Consider the following 22,508-nt stretch of genomic DNA (forward strand, 5'->3'; position numbering starts at 1 on the left):
ATCAGAATTTCCATGATGTGAATGCGGCACACATGGCATCCAGTCGGCCGATCCCGATAATTCACCCGTGTCAATCTCCAAGAGTGAGGAAAGCCACAACACACCTCTCAGACATTCATTCGTACAGGACTCCTCCATCCTCCATGTGCTTGTATTTCTGCCTCACAGACTTTCGTTGTACGATTCATCATGTGTCACCCTTTTAAGTAGAATTGGGGTATCTTTATGCCTGGTGTTGACTTAATGGTGAGGGTGGTGGCTTGGGATCCTCGGGTCCAGAGTTCAAATCCCACTCAGCTGTTGAACTAATATCAGGTGGGGTTGACTCAGCCTGTCATCCTTCCAAGGTTGGCAAAATGAGTGCCAGCTTGCTGGTATTCTGTGTCGGAGTGGTGACCCGTCCAGGATTGTGCCCAATAACCAAGGAGACTGCTTAGGCAGCACCAACGCTTTGCAGAGAGTACGGTCCCAAAGGATGGATGGATAACTTTCACCATTTTGTTATCGTGTTTTCACTCTCTTGTGCTGCAAACGCAGATGACTATTATTTATTGCCAATGCACACCGCTAGTTCTTTGATGGAATTAATAATTATTTTTTTTATTTTGAGTGGCCTAACCTGGGTACGGATCTCCACCCAGCTATAATAAGCTGTCATCCTGGTATTTCACAGGCAGGGTGAATCATTAATGTGTGCGTCATCCCTCAGATTGATTTTTAACTGGGCATCCACTCTTAGCATTCGTTGGTGGAAGTTAAAGATCTCACAATGTCTTTTGCAAAGAGTAGGTGAGCCATCACCTGCACCCTGGTTGATTTCCATATTCCTGCTCTACCCTGCTTGGTCAAGCAAACCGGTTCAAAAAAGACTTGGGCCAAAAACTTTCCCTGGCCGACCCCACGAGGTGGGAATGAATGCGGCCATTACTCATCATCAAGGTGTGTTCACATAGAAGAGTTAGTCCAGAATAAATCCAAACTTTCAAGAACTGAAGGCTGTGTTTGGACATCAAAACTTCAGAGGAATTAATTTGAAATCTGTATGAGACAATTGATTAAAATATGAATGCAATTTGTGTGTGAACATGGCACAATCATTTGGTCTGGCATGTCTCACTATCCGAGGGTATGGATCGCCGTCTACTGAAAGTCTCATGGCAAGAACCATCACGTACATCCGCCACCGCGACTCCTCATATCCCAACTAATTTGCTACCTGCTGCGTGACCCACAATAAATATTTTCATGTGAAGTGAACAAACTTCAGCGTTCAACATTCTTGGGGATTAGTATGGACTAATTAATACAGGTTATCTGTGAGAACTATACACAAGACTCAGAGGTACTTCCACATACAGTGCCTTCAGGAAGTATTCACAACCCCTCAACTTTTTTTCACATTTTGTTTTATTACAGCCTGAATTTAATATGGATTGAATTTAGATTTTATTGTCACCGATCTACACAAAATACCCCATAATGACAAAGTGAAAAAAATGTTTTGAGAAATTCTTACAAATTAATGAAAAATGAAAAGCTGAAATGTCTGGCTTCAATAAGTATTCAGCCCCGTGAGTCAATAGTTTGTGGAAGCGCCTTTGGCAGCGATTACAACTTCGAGACTTCTTGGGTATGTCTATCAGTTTTGCACATCTGGATTTGAAGATTTTCTCCCATTCTTCCTTGCAGATTTGCTCAAGCTCAGTCTAGTTAGATGGGGAGCATCGGTGAACAGCAATCTTTAAGTCTTTCAACAGATTCTCAATGAGATTCAAGTCTGGGCTTTGGCTGGGCCACTCAAGGACTTTCACGTTCTTGTCCTGAAGCCATTCCAGTGTTGCTTTGGCTGTAAGCTTGGAGTCAATGTCCTGTTGGAACGTAAATCTTTGCCGCAGTCTAAGGTCTTTTGCACTCTGAAGCAGGTTCTCCTCAAGGATTTGCCTGTATTTGACTCCATTCATTGTTACCTCTCTCCTTACAAGCCTCCCAGTCTCTGCCACTGAAAAGAATCCCCAAAGCATAATGCTGCCACCACCATGCTTCACGGAAGGGATGGTGTTAGATGGGTGATGAACTGTGCTCGGTTTCCACCAGACGTAGCACTTTGTATTCAGGCCAAACAGCTCAGGTTTCGTCTCATCAGACCACAGAATATTTTGCCTCATGCTCTCAGTCTTTCACGTGCCATTTTGCAAACCCCTGGCATGCTGTCATGTACCTTTTTCTCAGGAGTGGCTTCCTTCTGGCCACTCTCGTATAAAGTCTAGATTTGTGAAGTGCTGCAGAGATTGTTGTCCTTCCGGCAGGTTCTCCCATCTCAGTCGAGTAACTCTAATTCTGTCAGAGAGCTCATTGGGTTCTTGGTCACCTCCCTGAATAAGATCCTTCTTGCTTAGTTGTTCAGTTTGGTTGGATGGCCAGCTCTAGGAAGAGTCTGGGTAGTTCCATATTCTTTCCATTTCCTAATGATGAAGCTCACTGTGCTCGTGGGTACATTCAACACTATAGAATTTGTTTTATACCCTTCCCCAGATCTATGCCTCCTCACAATTATATCTCAGAGTTCCACGGACAGTTCCTTGGACTTCATGGGAGAGTTTCTGCTCTGATATGCACCGTCAACTGTGGGACCTCATAAAGAAAGGTGTGTTTCTTTCTAAATCATATCGAATAAATTTAATTGGCCACATGTGGATTCCAATCTAGTTGTAGAAACATCTCAAGGATGATCAAAGGAAATTTGGATGCACCCGAGCTCAATTTGGAGTGTCATAGCAAAGGGGGTGAATACTTATCGACACAGGACATTTCAGGTTTTCATTCTTAATTAATTTGTTTAAAATTTCGAAAAACATGTTTTCGCTGTCATAATTGGGTATTTTGTATGGATCGGTGACAACAAAATCTATATTTAATCCATTTTAAATTCAGGCTAGAAAACACAACAAAATGTGACAGATGTCGAGGAGTGTGAATACTTTCTGAAGGCACAATATCATGCCTGCAGAACAAGGACACAAAGGGACATCAATGTACTGTTGTGTAGAGGGGTCCCGACCAATGTGACCTGTCGCACCAGTTGCTGTTATGCCTGAAGATCGCAAAGTTTACCAAATTCACACTGTGTTCAATTAACCATTCTTCACCATTTCCAAAAAACCTCAAGGATCGCTCCAATCAAAGGCCGAACTTGCATGGCGGCTCAACGTGTGGGAGGAACAAAATGGGAAAATGTCTTTTATAATAATGACATACGATAAGGGCATAGACAAGACGACATAATCTGGACAGATCCGGTGTACGAGGCTAACAAATGGGGGAGTTGAGGCACGAAAAACTGAACTCATGTACAAAACGAAATAAATAAATCCTCACCCCTTAATAGTGATGTTTACCAGACTCGCACATGATGAACAACGACGACAGGTGACGGCTTGTGGCGGGCATGTGCTGGTTGGGGCTTCACCACAATGGCATGGTCATGCGGGTCGGTACTGCATGGACAAAATGCGGCTCAGGGAGTGATGGACCTGTGTAAATGGCGATGAGGAAGGTGAGAAATGAGACATCTCTTTCTCAGAGGCGAAGCAAAGAGAGTGCAAGATGTTGACATCGCTATGCGCAAAGCTCAACTGTACCATGCGGAGCGTGACCATGAGCGTCGTGAACTGTGGGACCGTCCCAATGTATGCCGAATCACTGTTATTTGCCACCAGTGCTTGTGAGCAGGGCTATATTCAAGGTCAGCCTGCAAAATTATTCCGTCTTCCTCCAGGGCTCAACGCAGCAGACCTTGCCGCAATGGCTTTCACGCCAAACTGTTTGTAATCACCGTTCCTACAAAAGCGCGTTTGCCTTTGGTGTTAAATACTGTTACGTTTGAGGGGGGGGGGTATGCATTCAAAGGGTAATTAGGATGTTTAATTAGGTATGCCATGCTGTTCGAGTTTACCAGGATCTCGATGTAATAAGTAGTAATTCAGTGGTGATAAGTTGTCTAGTAAATGTTCATTTCTTCAAGGGGGAAATGATAAATGTCACGTAATTAGATAGGGACACGGGATAGGGTAAGTGTGTCTGCGTAAACCCCTTTTGGTATTCTCTGAAGACTGGCCGTGACGTCACAGGACAGAGCAGCGGATGGCTCCGCCCCGTGATCACGATTGGCAGAAGGTGACAGCAGTGGGCCAATAAATGGCTCGATTGGAGGTGACGAGGGCAGAAGGATAAAAAAGGTTCTGTTCAGGGTCGAAAAGGAAGAAGAAGAAGATTACAACCAAAACGATCGTGTTTTTTTGGTGTGGAACCTGTGGCGGCAGAGAGCGTCCTGGCTGCTGTGCTGAGTCGAGCGTGCTCTTGATCGTGTCTGGGAGCCTTGCCGAGCCTCGTGCCTCACCTCGGTTGGCTCTGGGGTTCTGCTGACTCGGAGTACGGGGTTGGGCAGCGGGCGGACCTGCCTCCCTCTCCTGCTCGCGGCTTGGCGCGGGAGCTGGTTCCCTGGCGGCTGTGGGCGGACTTGGGCCAAGACCAGGAGGTCGACAGCACCACGGTTTCTCCTGCCCCCCCTGGCGAGAGCAAGGCCGGCCCGTCCGGCGCCGATCCAGGGACAGTTGCGTCCACACCACGGTCCAGCCTGACCACCAGAGATAGCTACGTTGTGTGTGTGTGTGTGTGTGTGTGTGTGTGTGTGTGTGTGTGTGTGTGTGTGTGTGTGTGTGTGTGTGTGTGTGTGTGTGTGTGTGTGTGTGTGTGCTTGGCGCCTTAGAAGGTTTGAGATCTCTTTATTCATTGGAATTGTCTGTGTTTTTCCCCACGCCCGATCCAACACCATCCCGTCGAATCGCCCCGGATCCCTCTTCTTGCCGAGTCTTGTTATTTTTAGTAATAATAAAAAAGGAATAAACATCATCAACTCAGTGAAAAGTGACTCGTGCCACCTTCCTCGTCCCGTTTGCGGTAGAGCGATTAGAACCGCCATGTTTGGGTTATAAACAAATAAATCGCCTCCATCGTTTCGGCTCATTCTACGTTAGCGGGACTGTTCAAGTCCCGTGGACGTCACATTGGTGTCAGGGTGTTGGATGTTCGAACCCCTCTAAATTATATACCAGGATTAAAATCTCGCCACGAATTGGAATCTAAAATTACTACAGAAAAGCGCGCGAGCGCGGGAAAATTTTGGCGGGATTTTTCAAATTTAAATTAATTGGCGGCAAACAGGACTTCTGCACCATGGCGGATGTGCAGATGTTTGAGGAGGAAGGCCACGTGTCTGGCAGCGAGTCGGGGGAAGAGGGGAGAGACGGGGGTAGGGTTGGAACCTCCCCCATTCCGAGCGTGGACCGTGCTTCATTGCCCGTAACGGGGCCGGCAGCGCCGGAAACCGGCGCGATGTCGATCCAGACAATGTTGGAACGTTTAATAGGGGACATGACGGTACAAATGACAAATCAATTCGTGGCACAGAGGGCAGAAATGACGGCACAGAGGGCAGAAATGACAGATCAATTGGGGGTAATGGGGGTACAGTTGGGTGCACGGATTGATTTAATGAGGGATGAATTGGGGGAAAAGATGGAGAAAATGAAAACTGAGATGCAGGAGTGTGTGGATGTTAAATTGGGAGAAATACAAAGTAAATTCGAGGATAGATTGGAGGAAACAAAGGTAGAAATTACATTGGAGGGGGAAAATATACGGAAAAAATTGGTAGATAAAATTGATGCAACAAACATTCGGGTTGATAAAGTGGATGAAAGCCTGGAACGTCATCGTGCCTGTGTGGATGCTCGTATGCAGCTGCAAGTTGAAGAGTGGGGAGAGCTGAGGAAGCAAGGGATGAATTTGGCGGAGGAGGTGAAAGGATTGGAGGCTCGTTTGGACGAACAAGATAAAATTATGAGCCAAGATGAAGTCTTGGATAAAGGCCTGGTAGAGCCGTCTTTTGTAAGTAGAGTGTCCGGGTTGGTTGAGGAGCAGCTACAAACTCGCGACGGAGCCTTGGAGGAGGTTGTGCGGGCCCAGAAGATCCTGCGGGAAGAGGTGAATCGGTCCATTCAACGTTTGGAACAGGAGGCAAAATTGACCCATGAGACCCTCACCACAAAACATCTTTGGCCACAGTGGGCTCTGAAATTGGATACGCAGCCACAAGGGTGTTTGATCCCTGGGCTGGATTCGGACAAGGGAGAAACTGAGAAGCGGGCCACCGTAAAAGTGATCCCCCTGGTAAATTTCGACGGGTCAGGGAGCGTTGAAGCTTTTCTGACGCAATTTGAGTGCATTTCCCGACTAAACGGGTGGAATGAGCGGGAACGTACAGGGAATTTGGTGGCAACGTTGCGGGGACCAGCCGCAGATGTGTTAAACGTGATCGCGGAGGGGATGTTGACCAGCTCCCACATTTGCGCGGCGTTGAGCCGTCGGTTTGGGTTCGCGGCAAACTGTGATCTGGTGCGGGCCCAGCTCCAGCACCGCAGATTAAAGCCGGGTGAGAGTGCAGGAGCTGGCACAGGACATTTACCAATCAGTCAGAATCGCGTATCGGGACCTTACAGTGGAGGCATGGGACAGACTGGCACTAGAGAAATTTTTAGCTGCTCTCCCTGACCCTGAGGTCCGAGCGCTAGTGGAGTTACAGGATCCACCCACCGTTCACCGAGCGGCCGAGTGCGCGGCCAGGCTGGCCTCGTGGAGTCGGCCGGGTCGGGTTCAAGAGAGGCCATCTGTGACGATCCGACAGGCGGAGATCCAGGATCAGGGAGGGGGGCTGGGAGAAATTGGCATTACCCAAATATTACAGAGGATGAATCCTCCTGCTGAACCGCCAGGTCTATCCGAGATGCCCTTTCATAGGTCGGGTCCGGAGATCACTGTCGGGGGTCCGGGAGACTAGATTGGGCTGAGCATATACGGCCATGCTCGGCTGCTGAGATTGTGGCGAAGTGCCCTCCTTTGGTGGAAAAAAATGAATTGTGGGAAAATTGGCATGGGTTTGTAAGTTCTGCTGGGTTTTAGAGTGACAATCGGGACAGTGGGTAATTGGAAACAAAGCGGGCACGAGTGGCTGTCCAATGGTTGGTGCGTGGATCGGGTGAGAAGTGCTGTGTGAGTTGTTTTAAGTGAAGAAGTGAAATGTATGGTGCACATATTGATTTTTTATTGGACATGGTGTGGTAACAGGGAAGGTCATGGTCGGCAAAGTGTTAGAAATGCAGGTGTCACATGTAAGGCCGATGGGGTGGGGGAGTCATGTGGGTTTTGTGGGTGGGGATGATATGCTTGTCCACAGGGATCGCTGAAGCTCACGGTGAGCGTGAATTGCGACCCCCTTCAAGGAGATTCACCACCTGGTGGCTAATGGTGACAGTGTCTGGAGGCAACTGGGAGAGGGTCTGGTTGGGCGACCAAGGCGGGTAGGACCTTGGCGACCCAGGAAGGCCAGAGGAGCCAGTGAGACCCCTTCCAATGTGTTGTACGGGATTGGAGCTGATGGCTACCAGGGGGGAGGGAATCAAAGGGAGCGGGGCGGAGAAGCGTCTGGGTTGGACTAAAGCTTACCTGTGGGCATGGTTGCACCTGAGATGCCCCCATCATCTTGTGGTAACCCACCCCACGGCCATGACGGGATTCAGCCTGCATGATTAAAATGAGGACCATGACCTAGAAATGTGATGATGACCATGGTGTGAGTGTTGTGAAGATGTGTGAGTCCCACCCGATCCCACACAACTTGACAGGTGCAGCAAGGGCATGATGTCCACATAATTTTGGGGCAAGCAAATTTGAAAATTGGCTCCCCAGGTAACGCTGGGTCTATTAGCATCCACTGGGGGAGGCGGTCAAGTGTAAATATCCTGTGAATAGTGTCGTTAAGGCTTAGAGTAGGAATGTAAAGTATAAGTGTTGTGTTTTTGTGGAACCTTTTGTTTCCCCTCCCCAGATCACTGGAAGAGTGCTGGGCAAGGGCGATGATCCGGAGGATGGAGTGCAACTTCGCTCAGTGCTGTCATGTGATAAAATAAAATAAAATAAAAAAAAAAACGAATGATTGTTTAGGCGAGGATAAGGCCATAAGGGGGTAGTACATTAAGCAGGATAGGTAAGTTAGCTGCGACTCGCTGCCCATTGCCCCCCCTACTTTATTTCGTTAGGTTAATTAGGTGTGAGTCAGTAAGTGTTAAGGCTGGTACGGTAGCGCCTGTTATATACCTTGCAGGAGCTGCGGTACCAGAGGAGGGGGCAGTGTTACGTTTGAGGGGGGGGGGTATGCATTCAAAGGGTAATTAGGATGTTTAATTAGGTATGCCATGCTGTTCGAGTTTACCAGGATCTCGATGTAATAAGTAGTAATTCAGTGGTGATAAGTTGTCTAGTAAATGTTCATTTCTTCAAGGGGGAAATGATAAATGTCACGTAATTAGATAGGGACACGGGATAGGGTAAGGGTGTCTGCGTAAACCCCTTTTGGTATTCTCTGAAGACTGGCCGTGACGTCACAGGACAGAGCAGCGGATGGCTCCGCCCCGTGATCACGATTGGCAGAAGGCGACAGCAGTGGGCCAATAAACGGCTCGATTGGAGGTGACGAGGGCAGAAGGATAAAAAAGGTTCTGTTCAGGGTCGAAAAGGAAGAAGAAGAAGATTACAACCAAAACGATCGTGTTTTTTTGGTGTGGAACCTGTGGCGGCAGAGAGCGTCCTGGCTGCTGTGCTGAGTCGAGCGTGCTCTTGATCGTGTCTGGGAGCCTTGCCTCGCCTCGCCTCGGTTGGCTCTAGGGTTCTGCTGACTCGGAGTACGGGGGTTGGGCAGCGGGCGGACCTGCCTCCCTCTACTGCTCGCGGCTTGGCGCGGGAGCTGGTTCCCTGGCGGCTGTGGGCGGACTTGGGCCAAGACCAGGAGGTCGATAGCACCACGGTTTCTCCTGCCCCCCCCCCCCCGGCGAGAGCAAGGCCGGCTCGTCCGGCGCAGATCCAGGGACAGTTGCGTCCACACCACGGTCCAGCCTGACCACCAGAGATAGCTACGTTTTGTGTGTGTGTGTGTGTGTGTGTGTGTGTGTGTGTGTGTGTGTGTGTGTGTGTGTGTGTGTGTGTGTGTGTGTGTGTGTGTGTGTGTGTGTGTGTGTCTGCTTGGCACCTTAGAAGGTTTGAGATATCTTTATTCATTGGAATTGTCTGTGTTTTTCCCCACGCCCGATCCAACACCATCCCGTCGAATCGCCCCGGATCCCTCTTCTTGCCGAGTCTTGTTATTTTTAGTAATAATAAAAAAGGAATAAACATCATCAACTCAGTGAAAAGTGACTCGTGCCACCTTCCTCGTCCCGTTTGCGGTGGAGTGATTAGAACCGCCATGTTTGGGTTATAAACAAATAAATCGCCTCCATCGTTTCGGCTCATTCTACGTTAGCGGGACTGTTCAAGTCCCGTGGACGTCACAATACCCAGAGCCACAAGACTTCACCTGGCCTTGCCTTATTTACAAGAGGTTTTACGCAACAAACTTACTCTGCACTATCTTAAAGTTAACACTCACAGCCTCCTCAGTGCACGTTTTACAAAACCACTTACTCTGCCATTTTCCTTAATACAAGAGTAATCTAACCATCGCAGACATACAAACCATATTATTCTTAATATAATATAGCGATGGATTTCACTTCCTCCCCACCCACCCATTTCCACTTAATACATTTACATCATTTATAAGGACATTAGTAAACAATAGGAAGATCAACATATAAAATCAATACAGCATTTATGTCCTTCAACAAAAGCAAAATCATGTCAAAAGGACATTTAAATGGCTGAAAGAGGCTGTCCCAAGAAGCATAGCTTGAAGTGGGAATGCCTTCACAAATTTAGATGATATCTCCAATAATAAATGTGTGTGTCAGTCAGTCAGTGTGTGTGTGTGTGTGTCCTTCACAACTCCAAAACCATAAAACCAAGCAGCCTGAAACTTTGCATGCATAGTATGGGAACTCCAAGGGAGTACATGAATGAAAATTGGGTGTTTGGGTTAATTAAAACACCCCTTTTGAAGATAATTAACGGCATTATTTTATTATTGCGAACGTAGCGAGCTTCATACTCAACGCGTGCACATGAGAGAATAGGAAACAACAACAACAACAACAACAACACAATACCCTGGCAATTTGGAATCCGTGTCGTTGGCTATGACCCTTTTGCTTCCGGTTTTTGTCATGGGGAATGATGAGTCCTGGGAGATAAAGGCATCATCGGAGACATGAAAGACCCAAATATCAGACATGGTGCATATTTCCTCCACTGATTTTAATAAAGATATCTCCCGGATCATCAAAAAATATTTTTTAATCGTTATTTACATTATTTGATCGCAGATCCCGAATCCAGGCTGAAGTAACCGGAAATTGCGTCAAAATGATCAGCTGTGCGGCGCTTACATGTACCACGGTATAGTTGGCAAGCATACAGTTGTGAACAAGTTATAGGTAAAGTCAGAAGCGAATGTAAGAAGAATTCTACGTTCGCTTCGAGGCTTTGCCTATTCCATAATATCATTTAACGGGCGCATCCTTGAACACCTCACTCTCATGGAGTCTGAATGCGTATCCTCGGTTACCTCGCTGGAGTCTCAATTCGCCATTTTGTTCGGCCTACTCAACAATGCCTTCAGTTGGAATAGGCTGCAATGGTTGATTAACGATAAAGCGCTCAAACTTTTTTTTTTCCTCTTTCCTCACCGATATCGGTGAATGCCTGATCTTCATACCTACAAAAAGCTGTGTACATTGGTTTTGTAAGTGTTATAGTTTTCAAATTTGGAGCTTGGAACGATTTCATGCATTATATGATGCAATTTTCCAATCTACTCTCATGGACTAATTTAAGCATATAATAGAAATACAATTTGAGTTTGGAGGATCGGATCATGTGGACTAAATAACTCGAAATCTGTAGTGAAATCAGAAAATGTTAAGAAATCGGCGATGTTTAGTTTTTTTGCAGGTATGTGTCATTACCAATAAGCTTGCTATTGCTCGCCAATCCAGCTGTTCCTCATCAACCATTTCATTGGCCACTTGCCAAGCGCCCTACACTACGACAGTTGATAGCGGTGCAGTTCATGTCCCGATCAGGATGTACAGATGGCAGTTGCTGCAAGGTAGAGGTATGTACACAGCATACACAGACATGGTACATATGGGTACATTTGGATCTGTAAAGGGACTCTCTGTGAACGTGTGTGCATGTCTCCATGCTTGGTTGCAGGTGCCGTGGTGGCAAAGTTTCATCCTGTATCTTATGATGATGATGGGTGGTGGAGGTTTTAACTCTTAACCTCAGCAACGTATGAGCGATCACATTTTCCTTTGTCCTCGTGACTGTTTCTAAAGCAATTGGTTATTTTATATGAACACATTCAGATTTGGGCGTTCTCCTATCTCCTGCCATTCCTCCAAATGGCTGTCTGTCTCTCTCGGCTTTCACGTCTTTCTTCCAGTGCAGCTGTAATGGTCAACCGCCAGTGTCATCAGCTGAATCACCAACAGACCTCAAAAAAAAAAGCTCCCTCTCCTTCCAAGCAGCTGTTGACAGAACTGCCCACAAGAACAACTGAGCCCCGTGTTGAGCCGCATGAGCTCTCGGGGTGACTAACTGCAGACTTCAATGCAAATTTGCCCTGTGTATTAGCTCCTGTGGTGAGGCTATTGCTGATTTCCTCAATGCAGATTCGCCACACCTGCACATTCTCATGGCTTGAGGGGTAAAGCTCCCGTATGCGCTTAAAAAAAAAAAACACATCCATGTAAACAGAGGATAAGAACATTTAAAGACGTACAAACAGAGGTTTGAATAGGGAAGGACAAGGGGAGGGAAAACAAACATATAACTATATATATGCAATGTATATCTATTGCAGAAATAGTATCTAAACAAATGCAAATAAATAACTACTGTTCTATTAACCCCCAAATATCATTCCCACAACACTATTATACGTGACATATTATATACACACTCATTAATCGTGATCACACACACACACACACACACACACACACACACACACACACACACACACACACACACACACGGTAGATCTCTGTTCAATCTCCTCAAAGCATCTCTGGAGATAGCAGCCAACAGAAACTTGCACGTGCACACACTCATGCACACAAGCACAAAAGAAGGTGGATACTTTGAGACCTGGGAGGACTCTGTTCCACCTTCTGCAACACACACACACACACACACACACACACACACACACACACACACACACACACACACACACACACACACCTCCTGCAGCACGGGGGATGGGCTAACTATTTGGGTTCAATAATGTCATAAACATCTGAGCACCTCCAAAATACAGCATCCCATTTTATGTGTTATAGTGCTAGATTCCTCTCCTCCATTATACTCACATATAACAAGATAATAAATGACTGAAGTACAATTTGTGTGATCTATGAGCTACCGCCACACCTTTCTCTTTGAAAAATGAGTTGCATGGCCTTACATTTCTTTCTCAATCCAGTGAAGACTGGCCCATGTGTGCTCGGCTGCTATGCTCTCCTCATAAAGGAACACCAAGGCAGCTAACCTCTCCGGCCCCCCAGCGAGCACTCGTGCGTCACCGAGCGTTGAGCTTGCCTCAGAAAATCGAGCCTCTAGTGACGAGGCGAGATGACAAAAATCCAAGGTTAGGGCCAAGGTAGTTTTTCAATACAAGCTTCGTCTTTATTATTCTTAAGTCATACCAATGTGGCAATCTTTGTTGTTTCTTTCTTTCCAACCCACTTTGTTAGCTGAGGATTTCAAATGTATATATATTATTTTTATACAACATGAAAATTCAAAGAAAAACAAACAACCAAACAGATTAAAATAAAAAATTAAATAAAATGCTTCTGTTGCCAGTTCACCATCATAACCTTTTTCAGAATGTGGGCACTTAACTTGACCCTCACGGTTCCACTATTGACACAAATAGTTAGCATACGGCTTCATAAAACAAGTGTACAACTCATTTCAAATGCGTAATTTATCTAGGAGTACTTATTACATATTTGTAGCTGAAAGACGATGCATGGATTGTGCATGAAAGGCTTATAATTTGTATTGTCAGACTTCATATAAAATAGCACTTTCGGACACTCGTACGGCTACGTCCGAATTTTTCCATATGGCTTATTCCGATAATATTAAGGATTTCATTTCTAGTGGCTGCTCGTGTTGACCGAATAAATTTGGAGAAAAGAACAGCGAATGATTTTGAAGGTTTTTCGATGTTTACCATGTTTTATCTGAGGTTACACATGGACTTCCGTGCCAAGCTTTGGATTGTTGATTTTGAATCCTTATTCTACATATCAGGTTCTGCATACATCTTGTGATTTCCTGAAAGTTTTCATGATGCGTGTTATGCGTCCTTTGATTGTTAACGTTTCTACCGATTCCTAAACATGGAATGATATAAAAAAATATATTTGGGCCCAGTGTTTTCAAAGTTATAGACAGGGTTTAGTTGGTTAAGTTTGGGGAGAATTGACATTTTTATCAAGCTCTCACAATATTAAAGCAAGGTATCAGAACAACCCCGTTGAAGTTGGAGCACATTGTACAGGTTTTCAAAAGCATTGTTCGTTGAGAAGGTTTAGGGCATGTATTGGAGGATAATGAGACAATATAAATCCTGCATGGCTAATTGTGACTTTGTCAGCAATGGTTACTTAGAATTTTGAATGATGGCAGTTTTCCATTAAAAAAAATTTTTTTTTCATAAAATATTTGAGGGAGCAAATGCAATATACATATATAGATATATTATATATATATATATATATATATATATATATATATATATATATATGTATAATCATCATCATTTTATGGCCGTTTCCATACATGCATGTATAAGCCGTGGTTCACCAAATGGATGCTTTCCAGACTGCACGATCCCTTGCTATCCCTCTAGTTCAACCTTTAACTCGAAGATCGTCTCCTAGCAACACATCCTATGTTTTCCTCGGATGGCCTCAAGCTCTCCTTCCATTCACATTCATATTTATACACCTCCTCACACAGCGACCCGCCCACATCCTTTCCGCATGTCCGAACCATCTCAACCTACCCCCACGCATAACCTCACGGATGCATTCTATACCTAACCTGTCTTTTAATTCCACATTTGATTGCCTATCCTTCAGTGTCACGTCACACATCCACCTCACCATTCTCATTTCGTTTCGTTTCGTTCACACCTCTGTTCATCCTCCTTTTTGATCACCCATGTTTCACTGCCATACAACATCACGCTTTTGTAAAGCAAGCTGCATAAAGTTTTCCCTTTAATCAGAGAGCGGTCCCTTTTGATGTCAATAGGGGTAACAACTCCCTGAACTTCCTCCAGCCACTCATATTTCTTGCATTCACTGCTGCCTCCACACCACCACCTGCACTAATCATATCACCAAGGTAACATCATTTATCGAGACGTTCCAGGGATATATCCCCGTAAACTAACCTTTCTGCTCTTACGGGAGTCACTTGTTTACCTGCGCAAACAGCACATTTGAAGTCAGGAACCACCTGCAGTCTACCCCTGATGCCACTAGACCTCTTATGCACCCAGCAGTTTGCAGGATTTACACAATATTGAACTGCTACCTACACCTTTTCTAGAGACAGCACAGGGAAACCTCCCTCTTTTTCCCACACTTCCTTCTCCCACACCACGAATCAGTACTTTTGTTTTCCCTGCACTCACTTTCAGTCCTCTGGCCTCCATACTGCATATCTACCCATTACCTCTTCCACACTGTCGGCTATCAGCACTATGTCATCAGCATGCAGGAGGTCCCAAAGTAAGCCTCCTCTAAATTCCTGTGATATCACCTGAAGAATCATAATGAACAGGATTGGGCTGAAGGCTGAACCCTGACGAACATCCACTTTCGCTTCAAAATCCTCACTCTGCCCTCCATTTACCTTCACAGAGGTTTTTGGGCCATCGTACGTTGCCATGACTACCCTAACTAACCAATCCTCCACATGTAACTTTCTCATGGACCATTGCATCACTTACTGAGGAACTCTATCGAACCCCTTCTTCAAATCCACAAATATAAAGTATAGTTGTTTATTCTATCCCAGATATTTTTCCTGTAATTGCCGAACAATAAAAATTGACTATTGTGCCCCTTCCTGGCATGAAACCAAATTGCATTTCATGTATGTTAACACTCTGTCTTGTCAATTTATCCATGACTCTCTGCAACACTTTCATTCGATGGTCCAGCAACTTCAGACCCCTATATTTGCTCTGAACTAAGGCATCACCCTTCCCTTTATAAATATTCACCATTACACTCTTCAACCATTCATGTGATATCTCCCTCATAATTGCATTTATCAATTTAGTGATTAAATTCACTCCAATATCACCAGATCCCTTCAGCATCTCTGCGACAATACCAGCGCTGCTCGCCACTTTACCATTCTTCATTTCATCGATGGCTTTCTTCACCCATTCATTCCATGTCTCAGGTGGTGGGCCCTGCACCGGCTCCACTGCCTCCAAAATACCCCTGTTCCAAGGGAACTCCACATTTAGCAGGTGCTCATAGTAACTCTTCAAAGCATTTCTTATCTCCCCATGGTCAACCGGTATCATCCTTCACAATATGTGCATATAAACACACACACACACACACACGGCAATGTGTGTGTGTGTGTGTGTGTGTTCTCCATAACTCCAAAACCATAACACCGAGCAGCCTGAAACATTTCATGCATCCTAAGTAAACTCCAAGGAAGTGCAAGAGTGAAAATTGGGTGTTTGGGTTAATTAAAACACCCCTTTTGAAGATAATTAATTATATCCTTCATCAGGCGATCCTCGGCCACCTCACTGTCTGGGGTCTCAAGGCATTTGCTGGGTAACCTCGCTGGGGTCTGAAGCCGCCATGTTTTGTGGCCTGCTCAACCATGCTTTGGCTTGGAACAGGCCACAACGATTTCTTAATGAAAAGTTTTTGTTTTTTTTCCACTTTCCTCGCATATTATCGAATGCCTGTTCATCATAGCTCCGACTCGCTGGGTATGTTGTGGTGCTTATAAACTCCTGGGGATGCCAGCATTTGTGGCTTTATTTAATTTGCGTATATGAATAACTGAGAGAATCTCTTAAACGAAGCATTATTAGAAAATGTAAGCTCCAGATTTGAAAGTATCAGCAGTTCCAACTCCAGAAAAAAAGTGTTGATTTGTCCAATTCGGACATTTCCGAGTGCATAGATGGATCGACGGCAATTGGTAATCACTTGCCAAGCCAGGCGTTCCATCGGAGTGCTTGGTTGGGTAATTAAACCACTTACCGAGCTGTACAGTGCAGTTTGTGTCCCGATCGGGAAGTACAGTCGACAGTTCCTCCAAGGTAGAGGTACGTATACAGCACACACGGACGTGGTACATATGGTTAGATTTGGATTTGGATCTGTGGTACATTTGCGCCAGCCCAGAGGGGAAAGCAGTACTCCATCAAGCTTCAGATGAAGACCATGTAAATGGATAGGAGCTCAGGTGTGCCGAGGAAGGACTTTGCATGATGGAGGATGCCCAGTCGGCGACTGGCTTTGAAGGCGAGGTTTGAAATGTGGCTCTCCCAGGAAAGGTCATGGTTGAGAGTGAGACCCAAGAGTTTGAATGACGACTTCTTTGAGAGAGTTGTTAAGAAAGTAGATAGGAGGGTTTGCTGTGCGGTCCTTTCAGGGAGAGAGAGAGAGAGAGAGAGAGAGAGAGAGAGAGAGAGAGAGAGAGAGAGAGAGAGAGAGAGAGAGAGAGAGAGAGAGAGAGAGAGAGAGAGAGAGAGAGAGAAATGTGTGTGTGTGTGTGTGTGTGTGTGTGTGTGTGTGTGTGTGTGTGTGTGTGTGTGTGTGTGTGTGTGTGTGTGTGTGTGTGTGTGTGTGTGTGTGTGTGTGTGTGTGTGCGCGCACACGCGCGCGCGTGCCCAGGGGGGCTCTCAATGCAGTTTGTGATTTTCTTTTCAAGGTCTGAAGAGAGGGAAAAGGCTGCTGCATGTCTGTCATAAGGATGAGGGATGTCATGGCAGAGAGTGGAGTCATCTACAAAGAGGTAGATTTGGATTTGGATTTTTCAGAGTCAGCGAGATCATTAATGAAGATGAAGACCAATATGGAACCTAAAACATAGCCTTGGTGCACTCCAGCCTTGACAGGGAGAAGAGAACAAAGGAATCTGTTTGAGTACCACATGTTGTCTCAGAGAGAAAAGGAAGTCGGTAACCCAAGAATGTAGATGGCCTTGGATGCAATTGGCAGACAGTTTGGAGAGCAAGGCAAGATGTCAGACTGTATCAAAAGCTCAAGATACTGTATGTCCAGAGAGATGGCCCTGATCTCATGGGTGAAATTGAGGGTTTCTAATCCATTGTTGGGAGAGTCGAAGCAGCATGTCCAAGGTCGAGTGACTGGGTCTGAATCCAAATTGATAATCTGAGATGAAGTCATTGGAGAAAAGGAATGATTTTATGTTTGTGGTCAACGATGGGATGACTGCAATGATCGATTCCATGCCCTAGCTGATAAATAGAAATAAGCCATGTCTATAGTAAAGGGAATCTGTTTTTGCACCTTTTTATGTAATGCAGTGATGTTGGTTGACTTCCAAGCAGATGGAAGATGACCAAATGCAAATGACAGGGTGAAAATGGCAGAGAGAGGAAGTGCAAGAGCAGCAAAGCAGGTTTTTAGGACACGTGAGCTCATGCCGTCTGGTCCAGTTCCAGAGCCAAAGTCGAGAGTTGTCAGACACTTCTCCAAATTCTCAGGTGCAAAAGACACAAGATTCCAGGAACAGTTGTGTGTGACAGGGAAGGGTGGGTACAGAGAGACAGAGACAGAGACAGAGACAGAGAGAGAGTTGGGGACAATATTTGGAAGCAAATACAGGGTTGAGTCATTCGACCTTCTCACCAGTGGAATCGGATGTGGTACTATTTGCAGAGAGGGAATGAATGGCGGTTGTGGGGATGGGGTATACATCAATGACCAACTTAACAAAGCACAACCAAGTTTTAGAGGAGGGAGACAAGTTTGAAAGTTCTATCTTGAAATGGACAGACGTTGTTTTCTGACTCTCCTGAGGGTGGACACACACTTCTTGTGGGCTTTGTGCAATGGACTGAGGTTGTCTTTGGTCGGATTTACCTTCCAGGAGGAGAACGCAAGTTGTTTCAACAAGTGCCTCACCATAGGATTCAGTGTACCAAGGGCGGGAGGATGGGTATGATAACTGAAGACGAGATGGGATGAATCTGTGCATAAAGAAGAGCAGGTGACTATAGAATAATTTCTAGGCCGAGTTAATATCGGGGGGAGGGGGGGGGTAGATATACTGTACGAGACGAGTCCTGAAATGCGATAGCTGCTTGTTGTCCATGTCAGTTTGCCCGAGTGAACTGCCAGACTTGCTGGCACTGAGACTGTTCTCTGAGATTGGCGAGAGAGATGTTGACCTTCACAAGCACATGGTCACAAGAACGGATTGGGGCAGAGGAAGAGCTAGATACATTGGTGGGGAAGTTGGTATTACTAAATACAGAAGGGAGGATTTTGCATTGACAGAAATCTGAGTGGGAAAGTGTCAATATTTGGCAACATGAACCAACAAGATTGAGTCAATCCCATGGAGTTACAGAAGTCCTTTGCTGAAGTGCCATGGATGGTGAGAGAAGTACAAACACCCAGCCAATTTGCATGGTGACAACTCAAATCGCCACATATGAGGAAGAGAGAGTTAGGATGAGTGGTTAAAAGTTGGTCCATGTCATCTGAGAGAGGTGTAGATGCAGTCGTCACTGTTGGGAGAATGGTACACCACATAAACAAACACGAGGTGGGAGCAGAGGGAAGTCGCAGCCAGAGGTATACCTGCACAAAATCAAGGTTTGTTGATACGTGAGATGACAAGATGGATGGATGGATGGCAATAAACAATATTCATGCAGGAAAGAGAAATTGAGGGTGGGTTAGGTAGCAGGAACAGCACAGTTTTTGAGCTGAAAGTTGGTATTTAATGCACAGGTATCGAGGTTTTTAGATAAGCTTTGATCGTTCTTGAAAGGACATGTCATGTCCAGTCCGCACGCAAATCTACATCAATATTGATTGTTTATTTCAAGATACTAGCAGAGTACCCGCCCTCTGGGTGATGTTGTTCCAAGCAGACAACTCGTTCTTCTGATGCATACCTTCATTTGGGGGGTGTATAGGCAACTGACAGCTCTGCATGAGCAAAAAAGAAAAATAACCTGCGTTATGTGCATGAAGCAAAAACATGCCAACTGCTTTAATTCAAAACACCTCTGCACTGGAAAAACATGGGAGAGTAATACTGTACTGTAAATGGTGGAGACTTGTAATACCCTCCCCCACCTGGAGGCAGCACTACACGATACACATTTACATGGAGAATTTGCATCCCCCCCTCCCCTCACCCTCCCAAGACCACAGGAAAAGATAAAAACACCCCTCTACATTAAGTGGGGTCATGCTGATCCTTTGTAGGAAGTCTGGATGCAATTGGCCCAGAACTGTAGGAGGCGTAGTGCACCAAACAAAAACTGGTCTGTGAATTATAGTAAGGATACTGTAATCTGTATACCCTGGCAAAGCTCGGCATTGTTAAATGCATTGTTTCATTTGCAAATGTGCAAGCATAACCACATTTGGTAGTAGTCATTGTTCAGACCCAGTCAATAATCACCTTTTTCCCTCACCCATGTGATCTTTCCACTCTGCCCATTATACCTTGCCCTTCAGTCACCTTGTATGAAAAATCAGTTGCAGTTCCTCCTATTGCTTAACTCACTTGGTTGTTTCTATTTATTTTTTGGTATACATTGTCGAGGCTCATACAAGAACTAACACAAATCTGATCATGGACGTCACCAGAAGTTGGACATGGACTTGACGGAACTAGATAACTTATTATGGATGTATGAATATCATGAATTACATTTTAACAATAGAAAATAGATTCAATTGATTCAATAGAGAAAGCTGTGTGCTGATAATTCCATTGCTGGAGCTGCTGGGGTTAATCTTGGAGTGAAGGGACTTAAGTGACTGTGTGGTTGCAGCCACAGAACCACTCTCTCATGAGCATAACCATATCTTGATGAACTAGAGAGATAGTTCTGACCAGGAATGCTGCTTATTAGAAAGAAGGAGTTGTGAATTTTGGACAGGGTGGTGGATAACATTGAGACTGGCACACAAGGGCTCAGCATTTTTACAAGGGTATCACAGCTACTCTTTCACGTTGATAAGTGAATGTCAACAGAGACGACAACAACCTAAATAATCCCCTGAAAATGAGAGCATACTCTTGAACTATTTGGTTAATTGATAAATATATGGCACCTTATTCAGGGATCAACCGCAAAACATATTACTCAAAAGCAGGTGCATTACTTATCAAGATATTATAGTAATGAAATGGGAAAAAGGGCTAAAATAGTGCTGAAATATTATTTGAACCAAAGCTGGTCCAATGGTCCAACGATTGCACACGCTGGAGGTTTGAGAGCAGGCATTAATGCAAATCAACTTTCAACAACTTGTTTTAGTCTCCATCATATTTTCATTTTATATTCTTTCCTTATTTTTTTTAAATCAGCATCAGCAAAGTGATCAGGTTCTACATATGCCAAGTAAAGATAAAGAGCGTGCTCTGCGCAATACAGACTACGGGTGTGGGAAAGGGAAACTTAATCCACTTGCCTAAACTACATCCATACATTGCCCAGCGATCCAAGAGATAAAAACTGCATAGCTGTAAAATAATTACAATAAATAAGTCCGATTGTGCAATTAAAACAAACTTATAAGCAGTCTATCTCAATGCCATATTTTAGAGAGATTTTCCATTTGCCAAAATCAAGTAAGTCGTGCGTATCAATCATTGCTCGTGTCACATATCAGAGAAAAGAGAGAAAACAGACATCATACGTTTATCAAGTTTACATCTTGGCAGTATATTACCTGCAAACATTTGATGGACAGGCAACTGTGAATGCACAAAGTCATTACCTAAGTATTATAAATAAATATAAATTAAAAAAAAACATTACAAATGAACTTCCACATGTAAAGAATATTCAATTTATGCGAATGACAATGTTCATACAGCAGCCACATCTGACCTTCGAGTTTCACATTCCCAATAACACTGGCAGCTTGTTCGACAAATGGTGCCGTTTGGAGCACGTGGACGAAGAGACAGGGCAGAAGTGAATGCACAACTGACAGATACATGCACAGTTTCCTTTCATCTTGCACTGCAGTCCATTCCTTTAGAAAATACAGCAAGAAGAGTAGCGTTTCAAATAGAATGCAAAGATGGTGGTTTAATTTCCCCAAAATGGACTTGAAGAAATCACATCTCACAATGCATTGAGAGAAAGAAAGAATGTGACATGACAAAATAAAAGAGTTGTTCAATCGAATTCTTATTCCTTATGGTATTTTCATTCATACTTACAGAGCAGAGAGCTTGTAGTTTGCAAAGCAGGCCTGCGAGGAGATGTGGCTCCAGCCGATCAAGCTCTGCAGCCCAGCAAGCAAGACTCGGTAGTAAAGATGAGCGGCCTGTGACCTGAACACCCTCAGCACTATCAGCTAGTGACACCAGCAGCAGTTCATAACCCTGAAGGTTGTGAGTAGAGACAATGGTATTAAAATCCAACACTACTGTAAGGATTTTTATTTGCATACAAGGTTTATATTAGCGCATGAGAAAGCATCAGTGCACTTTAACATTAGTTACAAGGGCATTTGTACACTAGAACGGCACCTGGTAGAGCGTATACCTCCACCTGGCTGAACAGTCTACGTTTTGTATCTTACTGATAGGCTGGATCGGCATCTGGAGATTAAACAAAATCTAACCAGCTTGTTCTGGTTACCTGCCCAAATCATCTACAAAGTGTTGTCATAATCCGTATACAGCTTTTTGAGATATCGTGCTATATATAGTTTTTGGTCCTATCTCTCAATGGTGAAGTATCACTTTAAAAATTCTAGTCGTCGGATCCATTTCTTCAACAAAATCGAATCATTTCATCTTTGTCAAACACACCCAACCTGTCCACCAAGTTCCATCTGAACAAGTCCATAACTTTTTGAGATATCCTGCTCACAGACATATTCAGGCAGACAGACAAACAGAAAGGGGTGAAAACAACCTCCATCCACCTTCATTCAGGAGGGAATGATTAACAGACCAATCCAGTGTATGTGAGACAAGCTATATCTTCTAGATAGAAACACCAAGCAGACCAACCGAGCCAACCAGGAAAAGACCAAAAACTATGTTTGCAAGTTAAGGCAAGTTGAAGTCAAACTAAAAAAAGGAACAATCACAGTTGCAAGATCGCTCAACTAGTCCAATGGTGATCACTTGAAGGCACAAATATTTAAAAT

The 22,508-nt window shown here is 44.7% G+C and overlaps 1 protein-coding gene across 5 annotated transcripts in view; it reads right to left on the bottom strand.

The window, feature by feature from the left end:
• Window positions 1–22,508, bottom strand: part of LOC147023273 (RAB11-binding protein RELCH homolog) — a 149,244-nt gene that overhangs the window by 66,222 nt on the left and 60,514 nt on the right. For all 5 annotated transcript variants that reach the window (XR_015060117.1, XM_085888504.1, XM_085888501.1 and 2 more), the window contains exons 13-15: window positions 21,568–21,732; window positions 21,230–21,377; window positions 12,521–12,671 (exon numbers count right to left, since the gene is read on the bottom strand). Coding sequence is in view for 4 of the 5 variants with exons in the window: in XM_085888504.1 (XP_085744630.1) it covers window positions 12,521–12,671; window positions 21,230–21,377; window positions 21,568–21,732 (464 nt within the window). In the remaining variant the exon portion in view is untranslated. The remainder of the gene's footprint in view (window positions 1–12,520; window positions 12,672–21,229; window positions 21,378–21,567; window positions 21,733–22,508) is intronic.

This window comes from Eptatretus burgeri, chromosome 7 (assembly GCF_056783735.1).
Source record: "Eptatretus burgeri isolate ZD-2024b chromosome 7, Ebu_testis_v1, whole genome shotgun sequence".
NCBI lineage: Eukaryota > Metazoa > Chordata > Myxini > Myxiniformes > Myxinidae > Eptatretus > Eptatretus burgeri.